This window comes from Lethenteron reissneri, chromosome 3, assembly GCF_015708825.2.
Source record: "Lethenteron reissneri isolate LAM-NWPU_2019-01 chromosome 3, ASM1570882v1, whole genome shotgun sequence".
NCBI lineage: Eukaryota > Metazoa > Chordata > Hyperoartia > Petromyzontiformes > Petromyzontidae > Lethenteron > Lethenteron reissneri.
This window is the reverse complement of record NC_083781.1, coordinates 5691214-5717533: the sequence shown is the minus strand read 5'-3', so window position 1 is coordinate 5717533 and position 26320 is coordinate 5691214. Positions and strand designations below refer to the sequence as shown.

Sequence of the window (26320 nt, the reverse complement as noted above, 5' to 3'; positions counted from 1 at the left end):
TTGGTGCATCTAAAGCAGACATGGCTATGGCACAGCTTTTTCTTTAGAACTGCTATGCAGGGTACAAAGCAGAATCAGAAATACAGACACTTCAAAGATCACGCGATTCCGTTTATATAGGAATGTCTGTATTTGCTAAAACAATAATTTGGTAGCTTGTAAAAATGTTCAATGACAGTGGATTCAGAAGTTGCTATGACAGAGTGCTTCACAATAAACTAACAGTGTGCTTGAAATGTCAGCATAACTTGGAGATGCATTGGTCACAAAATATGTGGAAGATGGGTGATTTACATAGTTTGCCATGGATTTACATTGATCATAATACAACTGAAGCAATAATAAACTCGTTTAAAAAAGTTCTTTTTAAACTACGATTTTATTAACTACTTCGTTTAACTCGCGGTCGAGAAGTACGTCAATGGCGCCTGAGACACACGGCGCCTGCGTTTTGTGCGAGCCGATTCCACAGTTTAGGGACCGCGGCGTTTTTGACCTACACACATTTCTATATAAATAATAAGGCGTCCATACAAAATGTAAATTGCTTTAAAGTAGCGAATTAATTGACTAATTGATGCTGGCATGCATTGTCACCGGGTCTAAGTATGTGTGCAAAATGTGGAATTGATTGGACACCCAGAAGTGGACGAAATTTGGATTACAAGATTTGACCCAGACAAACAGAGGAATCAAGTTAAGTAAGACCGTTGAAAAATCACAATTTCATGGCACTAGCACTTCCATTTTTCCAGAAACTAAGCTCAGACAATGACGGTGAGATGTGTGAACCACTTCGAATCAGAGAAGGAATCAATAGCTCTGATTAAGGCTGCCCTCCTGCAGCATTCGAAATGGGCTGCATACCCGGAAGGACATTTGAAGTCAGTCAACAGTGCATCAGCCAGTAACTCAATGCCTCTCGAACAGGGAGTAACCAAAGGAAGGTGATATTCGAAGGGCAAATTGAAGAACATTTTTTTCATAATAACTGACAATGTGGCTTTAGGGCAGCCATGGAAGATACAGATGTGATCGCTTGGGCCTCAGATGCACGTCATTATGCAGCTGTGCGTGCCACAGGACTAGCTGGAATATAGTAAACCAAACTATCGTTCAAGAATGGTTCCCATTTTTTTTTACACACTCATCAAAATTAACAATGTGTATACATTGTTGCCATCGTGAAAACTAAATTATTGCCATCTTAATGATTGCCATCATATTTTTAAACGGCATTACGGTTTTTATTTTTCCTCCCCGTCTTATGTAAGCGACTCTTGGAGACACGGTAGTATCGTGCCGAAGTTGCTGCTTGTGGCAAAATTTGAGCGATCTTAAATATATAATTATTCATTCATGTTTATTCGCTCCACCACAAGCCACACCCAAGTTGCCACCCAATGCACTCTCACTCTGGGTGGTTGGTGGTGGTGGGGGGGGAGGTTGTTTACTCGGCTCTATAAAAAGCTGGTCGGTATGAACAGCATAAGTCTTCCAGCATCAGCGGAGTAGTCGTAACAGCAACAAGTGTGAGTTACCTCCGTGCTGTAGTGAGAGACAACGAATTCCTACTGCAGGCATGGCTCGTCCTGCAACATTGACCGTCCTTCTGCTGCTGCTCGTGCCGTTGGCGTGTGCTCGTCGAGAGAAGGGCAAGGAAGGACACCAACACCACCATCATCACCACCGCACAGAAGACGCCGTGAGATTACATTCGCACCAACCAAAGCCACCTTTCCTACTGCCAGTGGCGTCACTAGGGGGGTGCGGGGCGTGCGGACCGCACCGGGTGACACCATCAGAGGGGGTGACACCAAAATGACTGTCTATACAAAATATTGTGCAGTTTTTCAGCAGAAATGTATTTTTTTATTTAAAAATATCCTCGTAGTTAGTTATTATTAAAATATGTTTGGTAAGCCCTGCTTACACGTACTGTATCAGTATACCTACAAGGCTAAAACTCTATGCTAATTTACTTTTTGAACCTTCTAATGCGCTCCGGTCAGAGCTGTCATTGTTCCCCAACTGCAGTGACGGTTCGAGTCACGTGGTTTCGTCTGCACGCGCTACAAGCACGTGCTGTTGTGTTCGTTGCTGCTCGTGTTTCATAGTCGCTGATTGTGTCAAATTGTCTGGTGTTTTAGCTACAATGTTGTGGTAATTTGTAAATATTGTAATTTAAGGGTGTAATTTAAATTGTACTAGTTTATGTCACTACTATGGCCACTACATTCAGTGATATACGGGTAACATTAGTATAAAACACATTACTAAGGCTTCTGTATGGTCTTGTAGGGGTGTCACCATGAGTTACCGCACTGGGTGACACCAACACTAGTGAGTGTCGCCTTCTACTGCATGGGGCACAATAAGTTTGTACTGCAGTAAGCAGCTGCTGTGTTCGATTGGCGCTGTTTGCTTGCGTACGGTGCCTAGGAAGTTCATACAAACGCGCTGCTGCTGAACAAATAACTGAACTCAACGCATTCGTTTAATAACACGAGTTTTAAAAGAGAGGGGGTGGGAGATATATTTTGACGACTTTTTATTTGTTTAAGGTAGTGTTATTGCGAGCTTGTGTCGATGCTAATGTAAGTCCATCTGAAGATTAGGCATTTACGTAGGCAAACATGCTAGTTGATAATTATAAGAACGTAGGGTAATAAAAGACGTTTTTTTATTTTGGAGGTGCAGGCAAACCGTTTTATCAACGGGACCCATTATTCTATGGGTAATCAATACAATAAAGTTAAAGGTTCATTTTGTTGATTGTTAGTCCACTATGAGGCTGCGGTGCTCGTGTTAGCTGCCGATGTTTGTACCCTGCACAGGGTAGATCGCTCCAGAGGCAATGCAACTTTATCCCAACTTTATCCTAAAGTTGCATTCAAACTACATTATATTAAAGCGGCTGAACAGCTAGTGCAGTTGCCGATGTTATCCTTAAGTGCAATCAAGAAGAGTAGTCTAATGCACCACTCCTCCACCTTTTACAGAACCTTGTACTCTAGCAATCAAATGTTATCCGTCGTTTTAACGTTGACGTGCCAAATGCGTTTACTCATTAATTGTATTTTTTAAGTGATTAATTTGAGCAAATACCGCATATAGCATCTGTCCACAAAACCTACGGTTACAATGGAGAATTGCACAAACTACTGGAATAAAGTTTGACCCCTTATTTTTCCCCTGAGCAATATAAACTACAGCATGCAAGCAAGCAAACATGCTTAGTTTTTTTTAGCTATGTTGACCGCTTTTTTCAGCTGAGTATGTTAATGTTTAACACCACTTCAGTTAAAACACTGGATAAATGTTTATTGCCATTGGCTAATGATTTACGTGTGCAGTACCATTCATCATGATCCTATGGTCCACATGAACTTTGGATGTCTAGCAGATGCGTCTGTCGTGGAGGTCTACTAACCTCTCAGTTTTGCGCAATTGATCTTAGTTAAGTTATCCTCTACATATTTAACTATCGACGTTACTCACAGCCATCCCCTTGTTGAACTCGTGAGGCCTACCGATCTCGGCTGTGCGCTTGTGCTCCTTGGAAAGTGCCTTCAGCATCGCTGTCAACCCCTTATCAGTGCCGTTCCTTATTAGAGACCAATTCAGATCTTATTGGTCACCCCGTGCCCCTTATACATCTCAAAGTTCATCCTACAAAGTCCCATCACAAGGGAGAAACCCAAACATACACCTTTTTTTGCCCGTATTGAAACGGCTGTACGTCGCATGGACCTGAAAACTCAATTTGCCCTGTACAAGAATACGGGGTAACCTGTATGGGTTGACAGGGTATGCTTAAATTGTGCCAACACACACAACCATGGTGGTTATGGTTAAAATAGGTCCTGCTCAAGGGTACCATAGAGGACAATGAGATTTGACCTACCCTTGGGCTACAGCATCTTCACCGAAGGAGGTCGCTTGCAACCAAATTTATGTTTATGCTAGTGTAATAACACGCTGGAGACGGCTTGTGGAATCGGTCCTTTTATTTCACTTCTTGCAGTTCACAAACACTCCCCGTTGCTGGCAGGCAACGGGAAGCGGGCAGACAGCCACCAGAGACACACCGCCGCCTGGCACCCGGAGCCCCACTCGCGCGTGGCCTCTCTCTCTCTCTTCTTTCCGTGTCTGACCACGTGTCTCTCCTCTCTCCCCTTATTTAACGCCTGGGTCACGTGGTACACTCCAGCCAATCCTCAGTAGCCTGCGCCGAATGTTCCAGATTTCCCATCAACTCCCGGGACCACGCCCCTGACTTGTCTTCCCATTGGCTGAGGCCAAGACCAGCAAAACCAATCACCTAGCTGACATCCCGTGATCACGCCGAGGCCATGCTCCCAGGCTCTCCCCCCATTGGCTGTAAAGCAGGACCGGCAAAGCCGATCACCACGTGAATCCGACATAGGCTCTTATTACACCAGTACTACACCCGCCTACGGGGTGTACGCGATGACAGTGCATCGTGCGCCACGGCCCTCTTGGGCCGGCCCTATACAGTGACATCCCTGATGTCACTACAAATGCGCTACTGGGGTTCTTGGTCTTTATTTCCTATACAATATTAATCCTGCTTGCCTGTAACAAGTCGTACAGGGATGTACAGCTCCCACAAGTGAAGGTTTTCTAAATTGATGTAGGTACCTTTTTTAGTAATAACCAGGGCTATTAAGATCTCAGCGTTACTGCTAATCGCACGTAAAACGGTAACCGGTTTTGCCATCCAATGGCGAAGTACAAAATCTTTTATTTAGACTGAGGAACCCATGTACAGACTTGCACAATTCTATATTTCGGGTACAAACAATGGGACAATAAATCCTACTGGAGCATTTTTTTCGTGAATAAACTTTCACAAGTGGCATTTATTTGCAGCTGCCATTTTTTCGTCAAAGACTGGGCATGTACAGGTAATGCCAAATGTGGAAGTACTCTATAAACGCTTTATTCGTTGAGACTGTCTAAACAAAGTCCATACAAGTTCCGCTTTGCTTGCATTGCAAGCAATGGTTAATTATTTTGTCGCACAAGCTCGGATTGTTGAGCTGACATGGCCTCCGTTGAAGGAAATACCCTCCCTACATATCCTCAATGGCAACGTTGTTATTCCTCTTCTCTCTAGCATCCCGGTGTTGACGGTGGTCCGACTGGGCTTGAGAAGAGACTCGAACAGCATGAGAATCACTTCCAAGGTAAGTTGCAGATAATGCGTGTGCATCGATTTTGCGATTTACAGCAAATGTGTTTTGCAGTTAAAATTTAACTGGTGCTCTAGTGGTGTTCTGCCCCAGACTTTGAAGGAATGTCTGGCTATCTAAATATTTTCTTTTTACTGGCAAATCCCGAACAAACGGGGGCAGTGGGTCACGAAAGAACTGCCATTTGAAATGTGCACATTATACCGTGCCTAATGAGGATAATTGTGGGATGTTTTCACGGCAGGACTTGAGTGTTCTTATAATCACCTGGAGAAGTACGTGATTGCCGTGTCTGACTACATGCGGAACAAGTTTGGCCAGGGTGCTCCACAATATATACCTCTGGTAAGTCTTGTTCATGTAGTCAGATTACTATGTTAGGGTCCGTATATTGTTTTCTTATCCGAGAGTATAGGGATAGAGGCTCAAGCATATATTATTTTAATTGCAGGAAATGTTTTTTGAAAACCCAAGTAAAATTCCCAATGAAGGCCTTCCTTCCCACATCGTGTGTCGCTTGCAGCATGGGGGGCATTCGTAGTAAACATTCGGCCTGTTTGTATCAAAGGGGCTAAAATGTGGTGCATATCATTGTGTTAATGTCCATGATGTAAACAGTTTTCCTCGTATTTATATTATCTTGTACCCCTAACTATGCCTCTGCATTGTCCACGTGTCCAGGAGAAAGGTTCCACTTGCAATGAGGACGGAACTGGTAAGAAAGCAGATTTGTGTTTTGTATCCTTCTGTCGAGTGATTTCTCTCCATTGTCGTACTGTCACTTGATTTTCTTTTGGTGCCGCAATCAATCTTAATGTGCCGCCAGTGATTATGCTATGGACTTGTTCCACACGAGTATAAGTGCTTGTATTCGTGCCGCAGTGCGTTTTTGATCATTGTTGTGCCCCATTTAAAACTTGAACCCCATATGTTCTCCTCTAAATTACTATTGCAGATAGACCATGTTAACAATTTTAACAATTGTTCTGTAACATTTTAGTCGTACAAGACTGCAGCAAAGTGAGGGAGACGCACGCCTCTGCCAAAAGTGGAGTTTATAGGATTCGGCCGCAAGGTGCAGAGTCTACGTTCGAGGTGTGTATTGCACATATTTCAGAATTTCAAACGAACATAACATCAAGTACAGTACCCATGATGTTTAAGAAATATATGAATTGTCCACCTTGAAAGTACTGCATGCTTATGCACAAAACACATTGAACAGTTTAAATCCGACTTCTTTAATATATTCCATGCATAATTCTGGCTGTGACCTGATGATGCTGGTTGTAATTATCGGCGAAACGTCGTACTCACATTGTAAATGTTGTGGGTTTACTCTCCAACACATGGGTGTGCTGTATTAGTAACGAATTGGCATGTTCTGTTTACGTGACAAACCTTACTAATTGGCCATGTCGGGTGGTGGCGGGTTTAACGGTGCATTTATATTTACGCAATCCAACCCAATAAACTCTGGATATTCCATGTGGTTCGCTGCGTGTATATTTTATAACATGCCGGAACGTGTTTGCTCAAAAGATTTGACATTTTGTGAATTAAACAAATGTTTTGGGCATTTAAATATTGATGTGTTTCAATTGTGTATATTTCATGCATGCACAGGGCTGTGAGAACACATTCTGTGGTTCATATTGTATTGTGTGTTTGGCATGTCTATTTTTTTTTACTCCATGTGTTGGGAACAGCTGTCGGAACGGAATTTCCCAATTGAAATTAACTTGGTACAGCAGAACGCCTCCAATCAGTGGAAATATGGGGCACCCATGTTGCACGACTTATTTCCGTGAGGTTATCCGTGATTTTTCTCTCCTCGTATATCCGGAGTAAAATTGCAGATTATAGCATGGATTTTCCCGTGAGACTCCGCCTATATAGAGAATAATCGCAGAATTTAGAATTTGTTGAACCTGCACGCGTATCACGTTGGGTATAATAGTATAATCACAATGCACGGTATTGTACATTTTGTAACATGCTTAGTTTATGCTCAAAAGACCTTGAGAAACGACAGATAAGCAGGAAATTAGCTCGAATCTGCACCAACAATTGCCTAAAAGATTTGGAATTTGTACAGGTGGAAGGAACGTCAGAGTACCCAGAGAAAACCTACACATGAGAGTGGTTGGGGCGGTTAAGGTGGGAGCGGGAAATGTTCCATGTTTAGATGTAAATAAATCTACTTGCTGTACTGCTATACCCTGGTCAAACCAGGAGATGGCGACTTCTTCGATGCCTCGCAACCACCTCCAAACACCCGTTTTTGTGCACTTTGGCCACGCACCAAAGTACTGTCGTTGATGTTCATTGCAAAATAACCTTTGAATTATGAACATTATTTAAGGTTTGAAGAATAAACAGTTTTTTTTGCAACCAATAACGCGGATGAGCAATGAGCTGAATTTGCAACATTGACACTTATTGACAAAGAAAATCTCAGATAATAGGAAGCAGCTTATTGTAGATAATACGAATTGGCCTGCACAGTAAAATAGGAGTGTTTGTGCTGCAGATAATAGGAGTCGTGGGTTAACGGATAACAAATCTCTGATTTAGCTCGGTTGGCTACCTGCAGTTCGAAAGAAGTTCAACATGAGTTCTCCTGCAGTTAAAAAATAAAATCCGCAAAATTTGGTGACTGAAGAAGCTCCTCGCATGTGCAGTCAGTCACGTGTTGTACACTGCCTGAACAACACTTGGGACATTCCGGAAACACAGCGCAGCTACACGGCACAACAGAGCACTTGCAAAGTTGCGTTTGGTGTGTCCTGCTCTTTTTTTTCAGGTGTACTGCTCATTTGAAGCCGACGGTGCGTGGACAGTGTTTCAGCACCGCTTTGATGGCTCCGTCCCCTTTGGAAGAAAATGGAGCGATTACAAGAATGGCTTTGGCTCTCTGAAAGGTTTGCCCCCTTTGTGCTGCTGTAGGTTGTCTGATGGGAAGATTGGTTTTAAAAAAAGTGTTTGTATTGTTACGTCAAGAAGCATCTTTGAGAACTTGTCTGTTATGCATAGACATTTACATGTTTAGTAGAAAATTGAGTCCATTTTAGGTTTGGGCTGTGACATGGTCAATTAACCTGACGAATATTGAATTAGCCTGTCAAAATCCTAACTACCAAAATATCTCCCAATTACTTGGTTCCTGCTACTGGATCATGTTGTACCGTTGACATACACCTGGCCTCTGCTCTTAGCATCCAAAATCTGCCAAGAGTAAACCTCCTCCTGGTTGCGCACTTATTGGCTGTGTAGATGTTGCTGTTGGGAGGGTATGGGAGGCCATTTGGAGTGTACTCTCGTTAAAGCCACGCGGTGAAAGACTTGAAATGACTCGCGTTTGCGAATGCGGTGGTTTTGTGAAGGTGAACACTGGCTTGGACTGGAGAAGGTTTACGCGCTCACCCACCAGGAGGGCATTAGCTACACCCTGCGCATCGAGGTGGAGGACTTTGAGGGCGAAAAGCGTAATGCCAACTACGCCACGTTCAGCGTGGATGGCGAGGATGACGGCTACGCTCTGCACGTTGGCTCGTATTCCGGCGACGCTGGTAAGGAGGCATTTGGAAGCTCAAAACAGACATGGCATAGGGAGGCCTTTTTCTGGCAGTCAACCCTTTCTCGTTCCGATGACGTACGTGTGAGTTATCAGAACAGTACCAGAAGAAAAACTAAAATAACTTAATTGGTACCAAGGCTCTCACAAGGCAATGCAGGGGGTGTGTGGCAGTTTGACGCAAGGTATCCTAGAGTGTGGTCGTGTCGTTAGAGTTATCTGTGGTGAGTACATCTTTAAAAACAACGACACTGCCTGCTCTAAATAAAATTAACGCTGAACCTCTTGCGCTTTCCGAGAACGGAATCCACTCTGCAAGTTGCAGATGTTTCGGAATGTTAAAGCGTTTAAAACGAATCCCACAGTTCAGCCCTCGTGGTTGCTCTGTTGGCAACAGACTTCTCATCCCTACAGATACGTACAATCCAGCCATGCTGCAAGAAGCTTGATGCCTCTTGGCGCTACTCACTAGCTAACTTCATAGATTATTTACATGCAAAAGGTTGACCTCTGAAATTGAGGTGAAAGAAACAAAAGCATTTTTTTAGGAATCTAGGGGGTTGGATCTGGTCACTTGAGCACTAGCGATCTTGAGATCCCAATTTTTCGATTTTTACCATTTATTGTTTAAAGTAGTTTCTTAATTATAGGGAAGTTGATTTGTTTCACCTGGGTCACCAATGAGCACATTTTTGTTTTGGACTTTCTGTTCTTTTAGTAAATTCCAGATCTGAGAATTACATTTTTTACTTGGGAAACAGCCTTTTCGTCAGAGTGTTGGAAAAGTGACTGCACTCTCTACTGCATGCAGAATATACAAGTAAAAGGATTTATCTGGGGAAGTCCTACAAAATATCTCTCTGTTCGGACTCGGCACGCTCTGAGATTACTGAATGGATTCATTTTAATCACGCCAATATTCCATTAAAATTAGGAAGGTATCTAAAAAGTTAATCATTTACATGAGGAATGTTCTGTTAGTCAATAATATATTGAAGGGTTAAACATCTCTTATATAATTATAGAGCATCCAGATTTCACTTTGAAGACGAGCAGTCTCAATAGACAGCTCCTGTAATTTAAATTGTGAATGATTTTGCAAATGTGATACATTATTATTTAGAAAATGTGTTTTGAAGTTGACCAATAATGGGTCTTCAAAGCAATACAACCTTGTAGCAGGAGCTGTCTGAATGAAGTAATCACTAAAGGCAGCCATTCGGGGGGAACGGAACAGCAAGATGAATGTGCAGAATTCACAACTGATTTTGGAATGGAAAACGTAGCAAATATTGCTGGTGACTACACTTGCGAGCAATCGTTTAAATACAAGTAAATGCATCAATTGCCAACATTCCGATGAGGCCTTCCTCCACATTGAGCATAGGTGTGTGGAGGGAGGCACATTCCCTGATCGAGGTATCCTCCCGATCCGCATTTTTTGCGTTCAGGCGACTCATTCAAGGGCGACCGCAAGGCCGAGGACCAGAACGGTCAGAAGTTCAGCACCATGGACAGGGATGGCGATGCCTGCAACCCTTGCATCTTCGGAGACATCGCGGTTGACAGCTGCAGCCGGGAGAGGACGCAAGCCGGCTGGTGGTACAGCAACTGCGGTGCGGCCGACCTGAATGGCGACTGGCATCCCAAGGGCAGCCACATTGGATGGGCTTCCATGGTGGAGTGGCGTATGTTCAGCAAGGTGGCTCCCTACTCGTTGAAGTCTAGTGTCATGAAAATCAAACCTCTAATTAAATGAGTGGGAGGTGGAGGTTGATTTAAAAAAGGGGTTGCCTTTGCCGCATGTTTGCTTCGCAGTGGAATCTTCTTTCGTGTGGCAGGATCATTTATACTCTTTGGTTCTTTCGGTAAAGTCACGTAGGTATGAAATAATATAAATTAAATCACGACGTTTCAGGTGCAACACAAGCCTTCCGTCATCAGTTGGGACAACCATGGCAAAAAACAATTGCTGAAGTGGACAAAAGGGCTGCTGTAACAAGAGGCCATATCAGCAAGAGAAGGGGGGAGGAGCCAGGGAGGAGAGACAGGGAGGGTGGGGGTATAAGGTAGGGGGAGTGGAGGCTACAAATAAGACACAAGCTACGGCAAAAAATGCCGGGGTGGGGAGGTGAAGTGGGCGGGGTTGGGAGTGGGAGGGTTAGAATATTGGATATGAAGGCAGACCAAAAGCAGTTATGGTTTTACCTGGTTAATAACATCCTTCCAATGATTGCTCAATCTGTATCCATCTTCCCGGTTGAAGTTATGTCTGTTTATATATCTGGATGGCTTCATGAACAAACCTTTGATAGTAGCCCGAAGGTTTGCAGAGCACCTTGGTCTCGGAAAAAACAATGAGAGCCCACAGCATTATAGCAATGGTCAGCCACGGCGAAGGTATTAGTTCTGCCGTGTTTCAGATCTGCCTTGTGCTCACAAAAACGGTCTGAGACATGACGTTTCCTTTTCCCAATGCAACAATCACCACAGGTGCAACTTCGTTTGTAGACTCCAGGATATTGCATGTCAGGAATGACATCCTTCACAGATGGGATTAGATCACGGATTTTGTGTACTGTACTGAATCGGACCTGGATCTTGTGTTTGTTTAAGATTTTGGAAATATTTTTGGTAACGCCTGCTATGTATCGTAACGTGATGGTTTTGATCGGCATCTCAGGGGGTTGTTTCTCCATGGTTGGAGAAACAGCTTTGCGGATAATGCGGTCCGAATATCCATTCATCTTAAGGGCCTGGTGTACGTGTTCCAGTTCACTGGCTAGGTGGTGTTGCAGGAGAATGTATTAACAAGGTTTTATTCTCGTGTTTTGAGGTTGGACGGTGGTTTCAGGAGTAGCCTGCCTGCACGAAAGAATTCGGTAGTGGCGTTACTGTAGTGTGGCCAAGCATAGTTGCCTGTCTTCATAACACGGCCTCGTCTTGTGTGAATCCCCAGTGGCTGGGGCTCCACCCAGCCCTCTAATCCCCCATTTTCCCAAGAAAATTGGGGCAATCAACTCATTTCTCTCAACCCCCATACTTTGCACAGTCAGTGCGTGTTGCACATGCATCCAAAGTAATCTAATACAATTCATGCAGTTACATGTTTATAATTATCCCGTGATGTAGGCGTTGGTATATAATCTACACCTGTGACGATAAAGCAACACCCTTATTATCGGTAGACTTCCCATGTGTTACTTGGTTTGAGAATGGCGATGGCAGTTGCACTCTGGGCATTTCTTAATTGTACATCCGGTCTAAGAGATGGACCTACCTGCAGTGTGATGTTCTAAATGGAGATCAACACAGACCATTTGCAGTTACATGAAACTTAAATCCTCTAATTTTTTTGGAGGACGGTTTAATGTTTTCTTTGAATGCTTCAAACTCCTGTTGATGACAACCCATACGTCGAGCTGCCTGATTGACTATGCATTGTATTATGCTGAACCTTTACACGTGCGCTGACACTTTTTCACTGCTATATTGAGATAATTTAAAGAATTAATCTAGTTTGAACAAACCAATGTTTTCTAATTACCCTTTGTGATTAATGTATGCAATTTACTTGTTATTTTATGGTGTAGACATGATGGAATAGAAGTGTACGGCCTGGCTAAAATGTCTTCAATAAAATTGTGAAAGTTGAATTGATGCTGCAGAATCTGCTTATTAAAGAAGAATTCTGCAATTCAAGTAACTGGATGCAGCACATGATACTTAAGAGGAAATGTAACTTCAGAAGTGTCAAACATTGGCAGTTGTGCCTGCTCCCATGAGTACTATTACTGTACTCTTACACATGGTGAGAAGAACATCTGAATTGTGATTGTGGGGGCATGGCAAGCCCATATGCTGGTGGACGGCATTCCTTACAACTACATAAACTAAAACCAAACTTGGATATACCAGGTAATGCCCACTGGGATATTTGCTCTTTTTCTTTTTTTCAAAAGCGATCTAGGCCACAAATGGTAGCTCAAAGTTGCTTATGTGGAAATGTATAGCAACCAAATCATCTGAACACATGTTTCTAAAATGTGGAGGGAGAAACCAGAGGACCCGGAGAAAAATCCACGCGTCCACGGGGAGACCATGAAAATTCAAAATATACACCCTTAGGTGTTGAACTTATGACCTCCTGCTTACCAGGCGAGGGAGATAAAATTTCCACCGTGGCGCAAATGATTATTTTTCAATTGTTTTTAATATTCACAACTCTTAAGTTGTCCTGTACAGTTAGCGACTGCAAATAGTGAATGTGCTTTAGAGGTCTGCAAGCGGTTAATCCAACAGCTGACCATAGCTACGATCTTTAACTCCCCAATAACCGGCTGAGACCTTAACGTGTATTTTCTACTGATGGTTCGATCTTCGAACTTTATTTCATCTTTGCCATGTTAAGTGCCCATTCTACACTTTTCTTTTCGTGAAATTCGACACAACGGAGACCTTTTGCATTCTCGTTTTATAACTTAATGTTACATCTTAAAGCTGACTTGTCTCGTGTACACCACAGTACTGTTTGTGCAGTCACATGATGGGCGGAAAACACAATTCGTGAATTGTGCTAGTAAAATAGAAGCAGAATTAACCGACATTAATTTCTTAAGAAAGCTAAAATTAGTACACAATACATCTCCACATTGTAGCTTGTAAAGAAAACGGTGCTGTCTTAATCGTGACGAACATTGCTTGCTGCTCTACACGCTTTGCACCACGTTAACATTTCTCGTGAAAAAATGAATATAATAACGTGCTTTACAAGATTCCTATTACCGCAATATAGTTTTAGTTCAATGTAGCATGCTTTATGAAGATACACAGGGTGCTGAAAATTTTTTTAACACTTCTGAAAATTTGAAAGAATAACACAAAAATGTGCCTCTGGGCTCTGGAGACCACCTGGAGAAGATTCTCCAGGTGGTCTCCAGGTGGCGAACAAGTGGAGACACTTTCACTTGTTGAAGCTATTCACATACATTTGTCATGTTACAGTGTAGTATCCGTTCCTTTTTCATTAACGATAGTAGTCTCCGTATGAGTGTTAACATTTTTGTTGAAGCGCCCTGTATATTAGCCATTGCCCATCCGCTGCTGGATGCGAGGCTGTGGTTTTCAGCATCCAACTCGCAGCTGCAACATGAACTGATCTCATCTCGCTCCACCTCCCACGCTGTTCATCATCCCCCCTCAACCCCCGGGGGTGCATCCTCTCTCTCCCTTGCCATTCTGCCCCACAAAAAATCAAATCTGTCGACGCTGCTGCACCTCGTGTGATGTGGCATGGGGCCCCGATGTTTCTTAACATTGCGTAAGCGACCCTTGAAAAACATCGGTGTGTGAGAGAGCCGTGCAGCACAAACCCCACGAATCGATTGACATGTGAATGTCTTTGGTGTGGGGGTAAATCTCGCTTTCCCCATCCCAGTTGAACCTGCGTGGATGACCAAGGACGATTTCACAGGCAGGTATCTTCGTGGTCTGGAGCTGGGATGAGTATCTGAAGGTACTCGAGGGTACGCTCCTCTGCGACGGGGGCGTCTCTCCGGAGGCGTCGATTCGGCGTGCGTGGATTGCTTCGGCGTTTCCGTTTGAGGTCCTTGATCATCTCCTCAAACTCCCCCTTCATCCCATGGCCAATGTCACTGTGGCAGAGCACAGCAACGGTGGGGGAGAGGGGGGGCGCATCGTGACGTTGTGAAGTGACGTCACAGCTGCCGCAAAGCAGTGTGAATTTATTTTTTTAATGATGGTGAGAAACGTACGCATGTATGATGGACTCGTTTCGCACCGTACGTAGCCAACTCGTGTTAATCGGAGGTGTAGGGGAAGGACAACAAACTATATATTATAAAAAAATACGTTCTAAAATAAATTAACAATGTGGTGTAGTGGAGTTTTATTATTTTTCTGGGGCATTCTATGCTTCTTCAATTAAGACATCATAACACCCATGGGACTCACTATTGTGCATGAGCAGACTACATTGACAAATAGGCTAATAATTCATTCGCTTCACTTTAAAAATTCATAAAATAAAGGTGCAGGTCAAGCTTGAAGCCCTCTCGTATATAGGGTAATTCATGTTTTTTTATAAAAATAAAACTGGTGTAAGACTTTGAAATGTTTTTTTTACCCACTTGTTTTGTGATAGGTAATTTTGCCAAGATAAACATATTACCTCATTCAATTGGAAACCTCACGGGGGGGGGGGGGTGGGCAAGCAAACAAAGAAAAATCAAGGGTTGTACTTTCTCAACAGGAGGGTATGGATATAACCCGGCAATTAGAAATTTTCATTAATTATTTTACAATCTACATGGCCCATTTCACATTCGTCACGGTTGTCCAGAATAGTTTGTTGTTTGTATTATATTGTATTATGCTTGTTTACCCCAGAAAACTCGCATGGTTGTCAAGTTTTTTTTCAGTGGGAAGGGAGGAGGGGTCAATGATTGCTACATATAATCCTAATAGGGCACCGCCGTGGCGAGATGTTAACTACCTCGCCTGGTATGCAGGAGTTCGTGCGTTCGATCCTGACCCTGACGATGTCTGTATATTTGGGGTCTGCATGTTCTCCCTGTGGTCACGTGGATTTTTCTCCGGGTCCTCTGGTTTTTTCCTCCACATTCATAAGCATTTGTTTAGAGTATTTGGCTGCTATAAATGTCCACGTTAGTAATAAACTTCGAAAAAGAGCTATATAGCTCAGTGGGCCTTACCTAGTAAAATAAAAAAAAGTTTCATTTTAGTTTAGTTTAATGATTAACTTGCAGTGTAATATTGAAAATGTGCAACGTGTGACGCCGGCACACAGCGGCCCACTCTTGCGAATTACGTCACGGGGATCTTTGACGTGCACTGTGAACTGGACGTCGCACACTTCATGGTTAGTGCGCACCGCAGTATTAACCGGGAGCGGCCGCTGGAATTCGAACCACGCACTTCTGCAGCAAGCGACACACACACCCTTACTGCAGGGCCACGCCACCGGCCCCTCGGCGAAGGAATACCGTTCTGACCTCAACAGCAGAGAGGATGCACATGTAACGGGATGGCCCCTGGTTGTGATGGCTTTGCTCACATTTCTGGAGGGACTGGAAGTGTTTTGGTCAGGTCTTCTTTTCCAATTAGCCAGTAGGTTACTTCAGTACCGCGTCCCTGGAAATTAAGGAACAATAACTCGAGTCAGTATTGACCATCCTATAATAGGATTACTATTAAACAGCAGTACTGTATAGCAGTCGAATTACTTGATAATAAGTGTGATGGTGTGCTTCAGTCTATGGACATTTACAATCTACATTCATATATGTAAATATCATGGGCGGAGTTTGAAGGGGGTGGGGGCACGGGGGGAGAGGGCAACGCCCTGCCCAAACTGGACACCATTAATTTATTTTCAGTTGTTTACAAAAAATGTATTAAACATTGATTAATTATAATATGCACTAGCGATTCCTAATGCGAGGGATAAAGTGAACCCCTGCTAAATATGGAAGTCAAACTACGCCTGCGGTGAACACAAGATTCATTTCCGAGACAATTGAATGTGAATGTGTGCGTTTCACGATAATTGCAACCCACTGCCACCGCTTGCCTTGAGTTCTGTGAGTCCTCTTTCCTCGAACACATGGCCCGACTCGATCTCTGTGAGTATCTTCACCGTGGAGGTGCTCGTGTGTATTCTCCAGGCTTTCAACACAAAACCATCGCAATGCGGCGAAGTGATTCAATCAGCGATGTTCAAGTCTTTTGCCAGTGATCAAAATCGGTATTGAGGTACTGGCGCCATAACTTTTGACCGCTATGCTATTCCCATTGAAAAAGTTTTTTTTTTTTCTGTTAGCACTGTAGATTATATCAGAGCACCCAAAACAGCGTTTCCAAAATAAAGCTGAAATTGGTACAATGAGCAGCGTGGTGAACTATGGTCAGGCATGACACACGTCCAGCAGTAAACTATTTCCCGTTCCAATGACGTACGTGTACGTACGTGTACATCATAAGTTTTTATTCCAATTCCGTTCCGATGACGTACATCTACATCATCGGAATGTAACCGGAAGAAAAACTAAGAATACAATTACTTTTTCAGCTCCCACAAGGCCATGCAGGAGGGCGTGCAGCACAGTTTGGCGTCAGCTATCGTAGAGTGCAGCGGCCGTGTCGCTGCAGTTCTCTATGGTGAGTACAATGTCTTTAACAACAACAGCGCTACACCTCTCTAAGTAAAATAAATGCTGAGTCGCTTGCGATTTCCGAGATTCAGCGGTGAACGGGACCCACCCCGCAACTTGCAGATGTCTCGGAACGGGAAAGGGTTTTAGTAACAAGGGACTGTAAATCATTACTTATTATCATTATAAAACGTTGTACCCTGTGGCACAATACAGGAAGGGGAGTTGCAGATGGGGGGGGGGGGGCACAGGGCAGCAGACAGAAATGCAGCGATGCCGGGATGCAAGTTCCCAAGACGGACAGAGAGGGCACCGCTGAAGATGAGCAGCAGGAAGAAAGAGGGAGCACTGGGAAGGAAGGGGATGAGGTGGAGAAGGAATGACCAGCTGAAGATGTCGGCGATAAGAGAGTGATGAGAGGAGATGGAAGAGAAGGAGAGAAAGAAGGAAGGAGCAAGTGTCTGCTTTCACAGGGGGGCGGCAGAGGAGAGGGGAGGGATTCAGAGTGGAGAGGTGGCTACATGATGGCGAAATGTTAACTACCTTGCTTGGTATACAGGAGGTCGTGGGTTCGATCCTGATCCTGACCCTGACGCCTGCTATATATTTGGAGTTTGTATGTCTCTCTCCCCAGGTCCTCCGGATTTTCCCTCCGCATTTAGAATCGACATGCGTTTAGAGTATTTGGCCACTATAAATGTCCACGCTTTAAGTCACTTCATTGAGCCATCATTTGTGAGAGCCAGGTCGCTTCTGAAAAATAGTTAGGTAGCTCAGTGGGCCTTCTCTGGTAAAATATAAATAATTAAGTTTTTCTTTTTTAACACGTGAGTCACGTGATTGAGGGGAGGCTTGAGCCTTCTCGCCTACGAGTGTTGGACATGCACAGCGATTACTTACGAAGCCCGGTTGATTCGATGCGCGATGCAGTGTTGACCGTGTCTCCGAACAAGCAGTAGCGCGGCATCTTGTTTCCCACCACACCGGCGGCGCAGCCACCTGTGGCGGCGGGGTCACGCACGACGATCGTCGTTACCAAACTTATTACAAGTGCCTTAACGAGAGCGCCGTACAGCAAATTCACGACGGTACAAAAACATACCGTGGCATGGACGAGATGGAATGGCGCGGTGAATGTCATAAATACGAGGACGATGATGATGATGCGCGAGAGAAAACGGAGGTGAAGGTGACAAGACGAATGAGTCGGTGGCGGATGGCTATGGAGATGGGGAGGGCATCAGTGATAACCACTGGGCACCCGATGGCTGCGGTGGTGTTGCAAGACAACGGGCCCGCGGTTCACGGGCTAACGAAAATGGCAGAAACACCAACATCGGCGATGAAGAAGTCTTGGATGTGTTTGTTATAGATGGATAAATACAAAAAAAGATAAACATTTGACAATAACACGAACAGGTCCCAAATAGGTGTTCGCGGCCAATGCCAAAGGGTGCCACCGCCCCTCACTGGCGTGCACTTCCTTCTGCCTGATCCCAGTCAACTCCTCTGCCCAGTCAGCACCCAACCTCCACGGTCTGTTCTTACAATCTCGGCATCATCACCATCACCCATAGACTCACCACACAGAGACCTACAGACTCACCACACACAGACCCAGAGTCATCACACAGAGACCCATAGACTCACCACACAGAGACCCATAGACTCACCACACAGAGACCCATAGACTCACCACACAGAGACCCACATACCACACAGATACCCTCAGACTCACCACACAGAGACCCATAGACTCACCACAAAGAGACCTACAGACTCACCACACAGACCCAGACTCACCACACAGAGACCCACAGACTCGCCACAATGAGACCGACAGACTCACCACACAGAGACCCACAGACTCACCACACAGAGACCCACAGACTCACCACACAGAGACCCACAGAGTCACCACGCACAGACCCACAGACACACCACACAGAGACCCACAGAGTCACCACACACAGACCCACAGACTCACCACAAAGAGACCCACACACTCACCACATACAGACCCACAAAGTCACCACGCACAGACCCACAGACTCACCACACAGAGACCCACAAAGTCACCACACACAGTCCCACAGACTCACCACACAGAGACCCACAAAGTCACCACACACAGTCCCACAGACTCACCACACAGAGACCCACAGGGTCACCACGCACAGACCCACAGACTCACCACACAGAGACCCACAAAGTCACCACGCACAGACCCACAGACTCACCACACAGAGACCCACAAAGTCACCACGCACAGACCCACAGACTCACCACACAGAGACCCACAAAGTCACCACACACAGTCCCACAGACTCACCACACAGAGACCCACAGACTCACCACACAGAGACCCACACACTCACCACACAGAGACCCACAGGGTCACCACGCACAGACCCACAGACTCACCACACAGAGACCCACACACTCACCACACAGAGACCCACAGGGTCACCACGCACAGACCCACAGACTCACCACCAGTGGCGGCTCCTGCTAAATCTCTCAGGGGGGGCAAATGTATGGATGATTGATAAGGATAAGGTCCACCCATGCAATGAATAAATTAACAGCTTAAGCATGTAAAGGCAACTTCATTTCTTTAATATTAATGCAAAATAAAGTGACTCTCACAATACATCTTGTTTGTTTATATACTCACTATTAAAACAAACCACTCAAGTTTATTTTATTAAAGATTCCACTAGGTAGCGATAAATTATATTGTTGGATGAAACGTGCTTACGTATGATGACGTAAGCACGTATGATGACGTTAGCACGTATGATGACGTAAGCACGTTAGGGCTTGCCCTTCCGGAAGCCATAGAGAATGCATTGGAGCGCCCCCGTTCGAAAAAAAACATCTTTGAATGTAAGTCTATGGGGCCACTCGGGGCGATTCTCAGCCGGAGTGAAATCGCCCCAAAAGAGGCGGTACTCCACAGAACGTGACATGACGCTGATTGGACTATATCCAGAGGCTGCACAGTGACGGCTAGCGTGACTGTGGTTGAATGACATTGGTGGTGCGTCGCCCAATCGCCCTAATGAAGAAACCGCCCCTGCTCACCACACAGACCCACAGAGTCACCACACACAGACCCACAGACTCACCACACAGAGACCCACACACTCACCACACACAGACCCACAGACTCACCACACAGAGACCTATAGACTCGGAGAGAGACCCATAGACTCACATATAGACCCACAGACTCACACATAGACCCATAGACTAACATATAGACCTATAGACTCACACATAGACCCATAGACCCACATAGAGACCCTGTCACAGATACGGTCATCTGGAATTCCCTCCCTCCCTCCTCTCTCACTGCACGGCACATCGACATCTGTGTCGTCACCTCTGTTGGAATCTCAAGACTTGAATGTCCTTTTTAAAGTTAAATTTGTGTGCATTACAAATTGTTACTCATGAACGAATAGCCCGCACGGCATGGGGAGGCCCTCGTCCAATAGGAGACTGACAGAGTGCAGGCACGTGATTTTAAGACAGATATAAGAAGGAAAAGAGAGGCTGGCTGCAGGCACGCTGAAACCATTAGCTTGTCATATCTGGAGCAATCGGAGGCCCCCTCCCCTCCAACGTGGACTGACGAACAGGGTATGGGTAGGCCTTAATCCAGCAGTGGGTTAACAAGTAACTTTTTGTATGTTGAACTTCTTTCGCACCGTACGTAGCCAACCGTTGCTCATGTTGGGGGGGGGGGGGGGGAGGAGGCACGAGGGCACTGGAGTGGTACCGGAGTGAATTCCGATGCGGACCCAGAGAGGCAGGCCGGGGAAGTGGTCCACTTGGAAGGTGCCCACGAAGTCCAGGATGTCCAGGGCCATGTCGGCGATCTGCGCCGCGTGACGCGCGCCGTTCCGCCTGGGCAGCCCCGACACCACCATGTACGCGTCTCCGATCGTCTCCACCTGGAGCCGTGGGGTCAAAGTGGGAAAGGGGGCGGGGAAGATGGAAGCGCGATCACCGCTCGTGGCAGGGGCTCGCGGTTCGAGCCCGGCGGCCGCCCTGGTTAACGCCGCAGGACTCCGTCTTTAGAGCATAATAAATACAACGCGCGCCTGCCTGCCTGCTTCCCAGTGAGCGTCACCCGATCTGGGCATGGTGTGCCGACGCCACGGTCCAAAAATTGTTAAATTGCTCGCAAATGTATTAATTGGGGTGGCCACATAGCAATTGTTGCCCCATCCCCCACCGACACCCCCACTGCGAAGCTTGTAGAGGATGACACCGCTCCAATAATCATCGAGCCTCATGATGACACACAAAGTGCTTGCCACAAATGAACCGCAGTAGCTCGCTGATCTTGTTGAGGAGCATAAAACCATCGCGTGAACTCCGGTCATCCTTGCAGCAGCAGCAGCAGTAGCAGCAGCAGCTTCAGCTTTTGGGCTAGCCATCGAACAAAGACGGTCACTGCATCGTGCTGGATCGGATACGCTCTTACGGCCGTCTGGAATTCACTTGCTTCTGATATTAGGAAGCCACTGGGAGCTGTGCACTTTTAAATCATCATCATCGAGATTGACAAAGCGATTCTAGAGAGCGATTCTAAATCTGGGTGCAGTACATCACCCACACACAAGTTTGCAATCTTAATTAGAATGAGCTCTCTGCACGTCACGTGTGGCGCACCTGTAAACACACACACACAGACACAAGGTCTCAATCTTAATTACAATTAGCTCTCTGTACGTCACGTGTTCTAGGTAGAAAACTCATTTCTTTACAACTTATTTTTTTTATTCAGCTTGTTGTCCCCCCCACCCCACACCTCCGATTATCACGGCTGGCTACGTACGGTGCGAAAGAGTTTCGATACAATCGAGCCCCCATCACTGTCACACCTTGTAGACGTCGTACGAGTCGACGATGGCGTCGAAGGCCTTGTAGAGGTCGTTCAGGAGGCACACCACCTCCATGGGCTCGCTGTGCTTGCAGATGGTGGTGAAGCCCACGATGTCGCTGAAGTAGATGGTGACCGCATCGAAGAGCTCGGGCTCCACGAAGCCCCGGGCCTTCAGCGCCATCACTGCCGACCTGCGCGCCCCCGCCGAGGGTTCGAGCCCCGGTTACGCCTCCAAACCCACTCGACGGCGCTTTGGGTTTTGTTGGTGCAAAAAAAACGAGGCTCCCGTAGTTATGCGCATACCCGCCGGGAATTGATGGGTGCCATTCACCTTCCTTTTGACCGTTAACAATCTGGTAAACTGTGACCCTCCTTCCATGCTCTTCTGCCGCCCATCCAAATGGAATGCTCGCAACCGTCACCCCTGCCGTGGTAGAGCAGCGAGCCCGGATGCCTCCGGTCGGTCACCCTTGTTGAATGGTGTATCGCGCCAGTTGTGTTACACGCCATTTGGTGTGTACCCCCCACCCTTCTCATCGAAATCTACTCTGCATTCCACAATCTACCCCGTATTCAGCAGCAGTATCTTTTTACGGTGCTTTATACTGTTGTTGCCTCCGATCAATGGCAGAACCAGGCTTTTCAGGTAGGGGCAGAGCAACCCCTCCAGCAATAAAAAATGATCGAGGAGTTGTTAGTAAGTAAGGACTTGTCCCTTGCTTTTTATTCGACGCGTGTGCGGCGATGGCGCAGCCATCGATCGAGGGTCGAATTCGAACCGCGTTGTGTGATCGGCATCGCGCTCGCTGAAGGTGTTGATGCCTTCAGGGAAGTCGTGGACTGTATACACAACTGCGCACAATTCTGCGAGTCACTTAAAACTGCTTTGCCGTTACTTATTGCCAATGATGGACTCAGACTATTGTCCTATCATCTCAGAGTCTCTGGCACGTAATAATATGCTACACAGTGGCAGAGGGGGTTGCAAAATGCCGATTTATTACTAATAAACCCCAATGATCCGATCGATATGAGAGATTTCGATCGGATCATTGGGGGGGCACGTGCCACCCCCCCCCCACCCATTGGCTCCGCCGATGCCTCCGATCAAATCGCCTGGGAAGTACCTCAATCTCATGGGAACTCGGAACTTCAACCGAGTTGAGCCTGGAGATGGCACTTTGAGGAGGTGACATCCTTACTCAAAGCTAAATTATAATAATTCGGCTGTCAATAGGCCTAGAGGCAGCAGAGTGCAGTGCAGCAGCATCTTCTGTTGTGCACAAATGTGCTTTTACTTTTGTATTTGTGGGGGGGTGTTTTTATCTTGCTTAAAAGTATTACTCTTTAAGGTGGTAATGGTGGTTGTGATGGTGGCGTAGGGGTAGTGGCCATGGTGGAAGTGATTTATGATTGTGATAGTCGTAGTGTTGGATGGAGTGGTGATGGTCGTAGTAATTACGATGATGATGTAAGCGATGGTATTGGCGGTGGTGTCAATAGAGGTTGTGATGACGGTGGGGCGAGCGGCAGTTCGATTCCCGCTCACGGCCAACACCGGTGACAATTATCGGAATTGGACCTGGACCTCCCCTAGGTCGACTCAGTCCTCCAAATGAGTACCTGGTGCGGTGTGTACACATCGCCACTCGGGAGACAAAGGCGGCCAGGCGTGGTGCTGGCCGCCCACCCCCCTCGTGTGCCGGTGCCATCCTTCAGAGGTGCCCGCTAACAGCACTTGCCCCAATGGTCTGTTTAGGCTATACTGGGAATCTTTGTCTTTGATGGCGGTGGTGATAGCGATGATAATAGTGATATTTCTGGATATCGGTGACAACGATGGTGCCAACGATGATGATGGAGGCCATTACGATGATTACCAAGGTGACGATAATCCGGTTAATTATGATCGTGGCAGTTGTGCTGTTGAGAGCGGTGATGGCGGTCGTGATTGCTGCGGTGATGGTCGTGGGTGAAGAGCGATGGGTGAAGGGCACTGTGGGCAGAGCCGCACTTGGGTAGCAGCTGGTAGTTGAGCTCGTCGGCCCTGTCCCGCTCGCGCTTGTAGAGATGCGTGCGCTCCTCCACCAGCCGCTCCAGGTTCTTGCAAGTACTGCTCCAGCCGCCAAATCAGGCTGTCCACGTACGTGCCTCTGTGGCCCTGGTGGATTTTGCTGGAGACATAACGGAGAGCACGCATGCAGAGATGCCATGTGTTCCAGCGGAGGGGTTCTCCGTCATCATAATAGTAATGTGTAGTACATGAGAGTGGATACTTGCAGTGATGACTGTTACACAAATGATAGACTTATAGTATTAGGGTTGGCATGTTTTGCTAATACATATGCTGTACACACGTACCTCCAATTAGCACGGTTGGGGGCCGTCTATAAATGACGTCACGCGATTTTGGACGATTTTTGACTCCCCCCCCTCGTCACACGGCGTCACAAAAAGTCGGACCCCCCCTCAAATATGACGTCACAACCATATTTCCATTTTGAAAATTAAACATGCTTTAAATCGCTTTAAACTATTGTCATTGTAGTGCGTATTTAATGTGGCGCTGCACTCTGATGTTGTAGGAATGTTGTTATGACAATTAGTGTTGTTATAACAATTCTATATTTATTTAAAGTTGTGCATTTTGATGTGACGTCACATTTCTCAAACCCCACCCCTCTCGTCACACATCGTCACAAATGTCTGACCCCCCCCCCCCCCCCCAGGTGCGTCACGTCATTTATGGACGGCCCCTTGGCTACGTACGGTGCTAAAGAAGTTCAACATACACACGTACACAATCCATTTAAATGGATCAGATTTAGTTTCAATGAAATTGCGAACGAAATAAGTTATGTTCTGCATGATATGTGTTCCTCTTACTTAGAAATCCTCTTGAGGCTGCCCTCCAGACGTTTGAAGTCGGGCCGTCTTTCTGGATTTTCATCCCAACAGTCGGAGATCATTTGGAACATCTGCAGCCAAATGCAGACGCATTAACTGTAACGTCAATATAACTTTAGAAAAAATATTATCTTCGAATAGGAATTAACTCACGGTTAACATAATGTCTTTAGGTTTCTAAACCTTCTCAACAGAGCTTCACATCTACACAAATGCCAATGAGTGGGACGCTCTGGAAAGAGAGAGGGGAAACTGTTGCAATAGAGCCTGGGTAGTAGTCACCGGACTACGACGTGACATCCATAATAGAGGGTTTTTTGAGTTAGATCGCGTAAAAATATAAATGTCGTTAAACCCGCCACCACCCGACACATCCAACTAGTAAGGTTTGTCATGTAAACAGAACGTGCCAATTCGTTACGAGTACAGCACGTCGGTAGAGCCGCGATCCAAGCCGATCATCTCATCATGGCTAATGCGCCACATAGCCTCATGCTTGCCTGGCGCGAGCGCTAACGTTATTAATTAGAAGGAAACAAGTCCGTGGACAAACACGTGTTGGGAAGTGTTGCAGAATCTGTGCATGTGCATGATTAATGACCGAATCAGACATCGCTCACCATTGAGCAAGGGCCTGGAACATTTTTTTTTTACGAGGTAAGGCCGACTGAGCTATATACAGCTCTTTTTCAGAAGCAAACTGGCCACAAATGATAGCTGAACGAAGTGGCTTATCACATGGAAATGTTTCGCAGCCAAATACTCTAAACACGTGTTGATTCTAAATGTGGAGAGAAAAACCGGAGGATCCGGAGAAAAAAATCCACGCGACCACAGGGGAGAACACGCAAACTCCAGGGTCGGTATCGAACCCACGACCTCCTGCATACCAGGCGAGGGAGTTAACATCTCACCACAGCAGGAAACCAACTCAGGTAGTACGGCTCATAGCGCAGCATGCTAACCACTCCGCCATTGCCCCCCTCTAAACCGACGGTGCAAGGTGAAGATGTTGTACATCTCTAGCCGAGCGAGAAAAGCAGTGAAACAAGCTGATGTCTTCACCTCGTTGCCTCCGGTCTTGTCCACGATGACGCTCTCTTCGAGTGTTGGCCGGAAATGTTCAGTGTCCTCCGTGCACGTCAGGCGTTCTATTATGTCTGCAGAGAAAGTGAAACAGGTGCACAACATGCTCCCTGGACAGAAGCTCTGTTCTTCACTCTGCTGTCCGGATATGCAACTGCCCTTCCTGAACACGTCGGCGAAATCACTGATTCTGGTCTTCAGGCCTTCAAACGCCTTATAGGACTGAGTCTGATATGGCTATTGCTCACAACTGCACCCACTAAACAAAACAATCCATTACCTATGACCAAGTGACCCCCGAATGCACCAAATCTCATCAGATCTCGGAAGCTCAGCAGGGGTGGAGCCGCGTGGCGTACTTCGGTGGCGAGATGTTAACTCCCTCGCCCGGTACGCAGGAGGTCGTGGGTTCGATCCCGACCCTGATGCCTGCTGTATA

The 26320-nt window shown here is 46.1% G+C and overlaps 2 protein-coding genes across 2 annotated transcripts in view; one reads left to right on the top strand and one right to left on the bottom strand.

The window, feature by feature from the left end:
- The first annotated feature begins 1466 nt into the window (after positions 1-1466).
- On the top strand, positions 1467-12452 carry LOC133345444 (microfibril-associated glycoprotein 4-like). Its single transcript, XM_061556181.1, has 8 exons — positions 1467-1705; positions 5144-5213; positions 5464-5564; positions 5901-5934; positions 6220-6314; positions 8026-8143; positions 8606-8791; positions 10248-12452. Exons 1-8 carry the CDS (start codon positions 1583-1585, stop codon positions 10553-10555), a joined length of 1035 nt encoding a protein of 344 aa, XP_061412165.1. The 5' UTR covers positions 1467-1582; the 3' UTR covers positions 10556-12452.
- A 1193-nt stretch (positions 12453-13645) lies between these two features.
- Positions 13646-26320, bottom strand: part of LOC133347587 (guanylyl cyclase C-like) — a 71205-nt gene continuing 58530 nt past the window's right edge. The window contains 10 exon segments of the mRNA XM_061559990.1: positions 13646-14450; positions 15893-15969; positions 16409-16503; positions 17889-17987; positions 20776-20950; positions 21887-22079; positions 23903-23997; positions 23999-24062; positions 24775-24866; positions 25861-25955. Of these exon segments, the coding sequence (XP_061415974.1) occupies positions 14264-14450; positions 15893-15969; positions 16409-16503; positions 17889-17987; positions 20776-20950; positions 21887-22079; positions 23903-23997; positions 23999-24062; positions 24775-24866; positions 25861-25955 (1172 nt within the window). The 3' untranslated portion in view covers positions 13646-14263.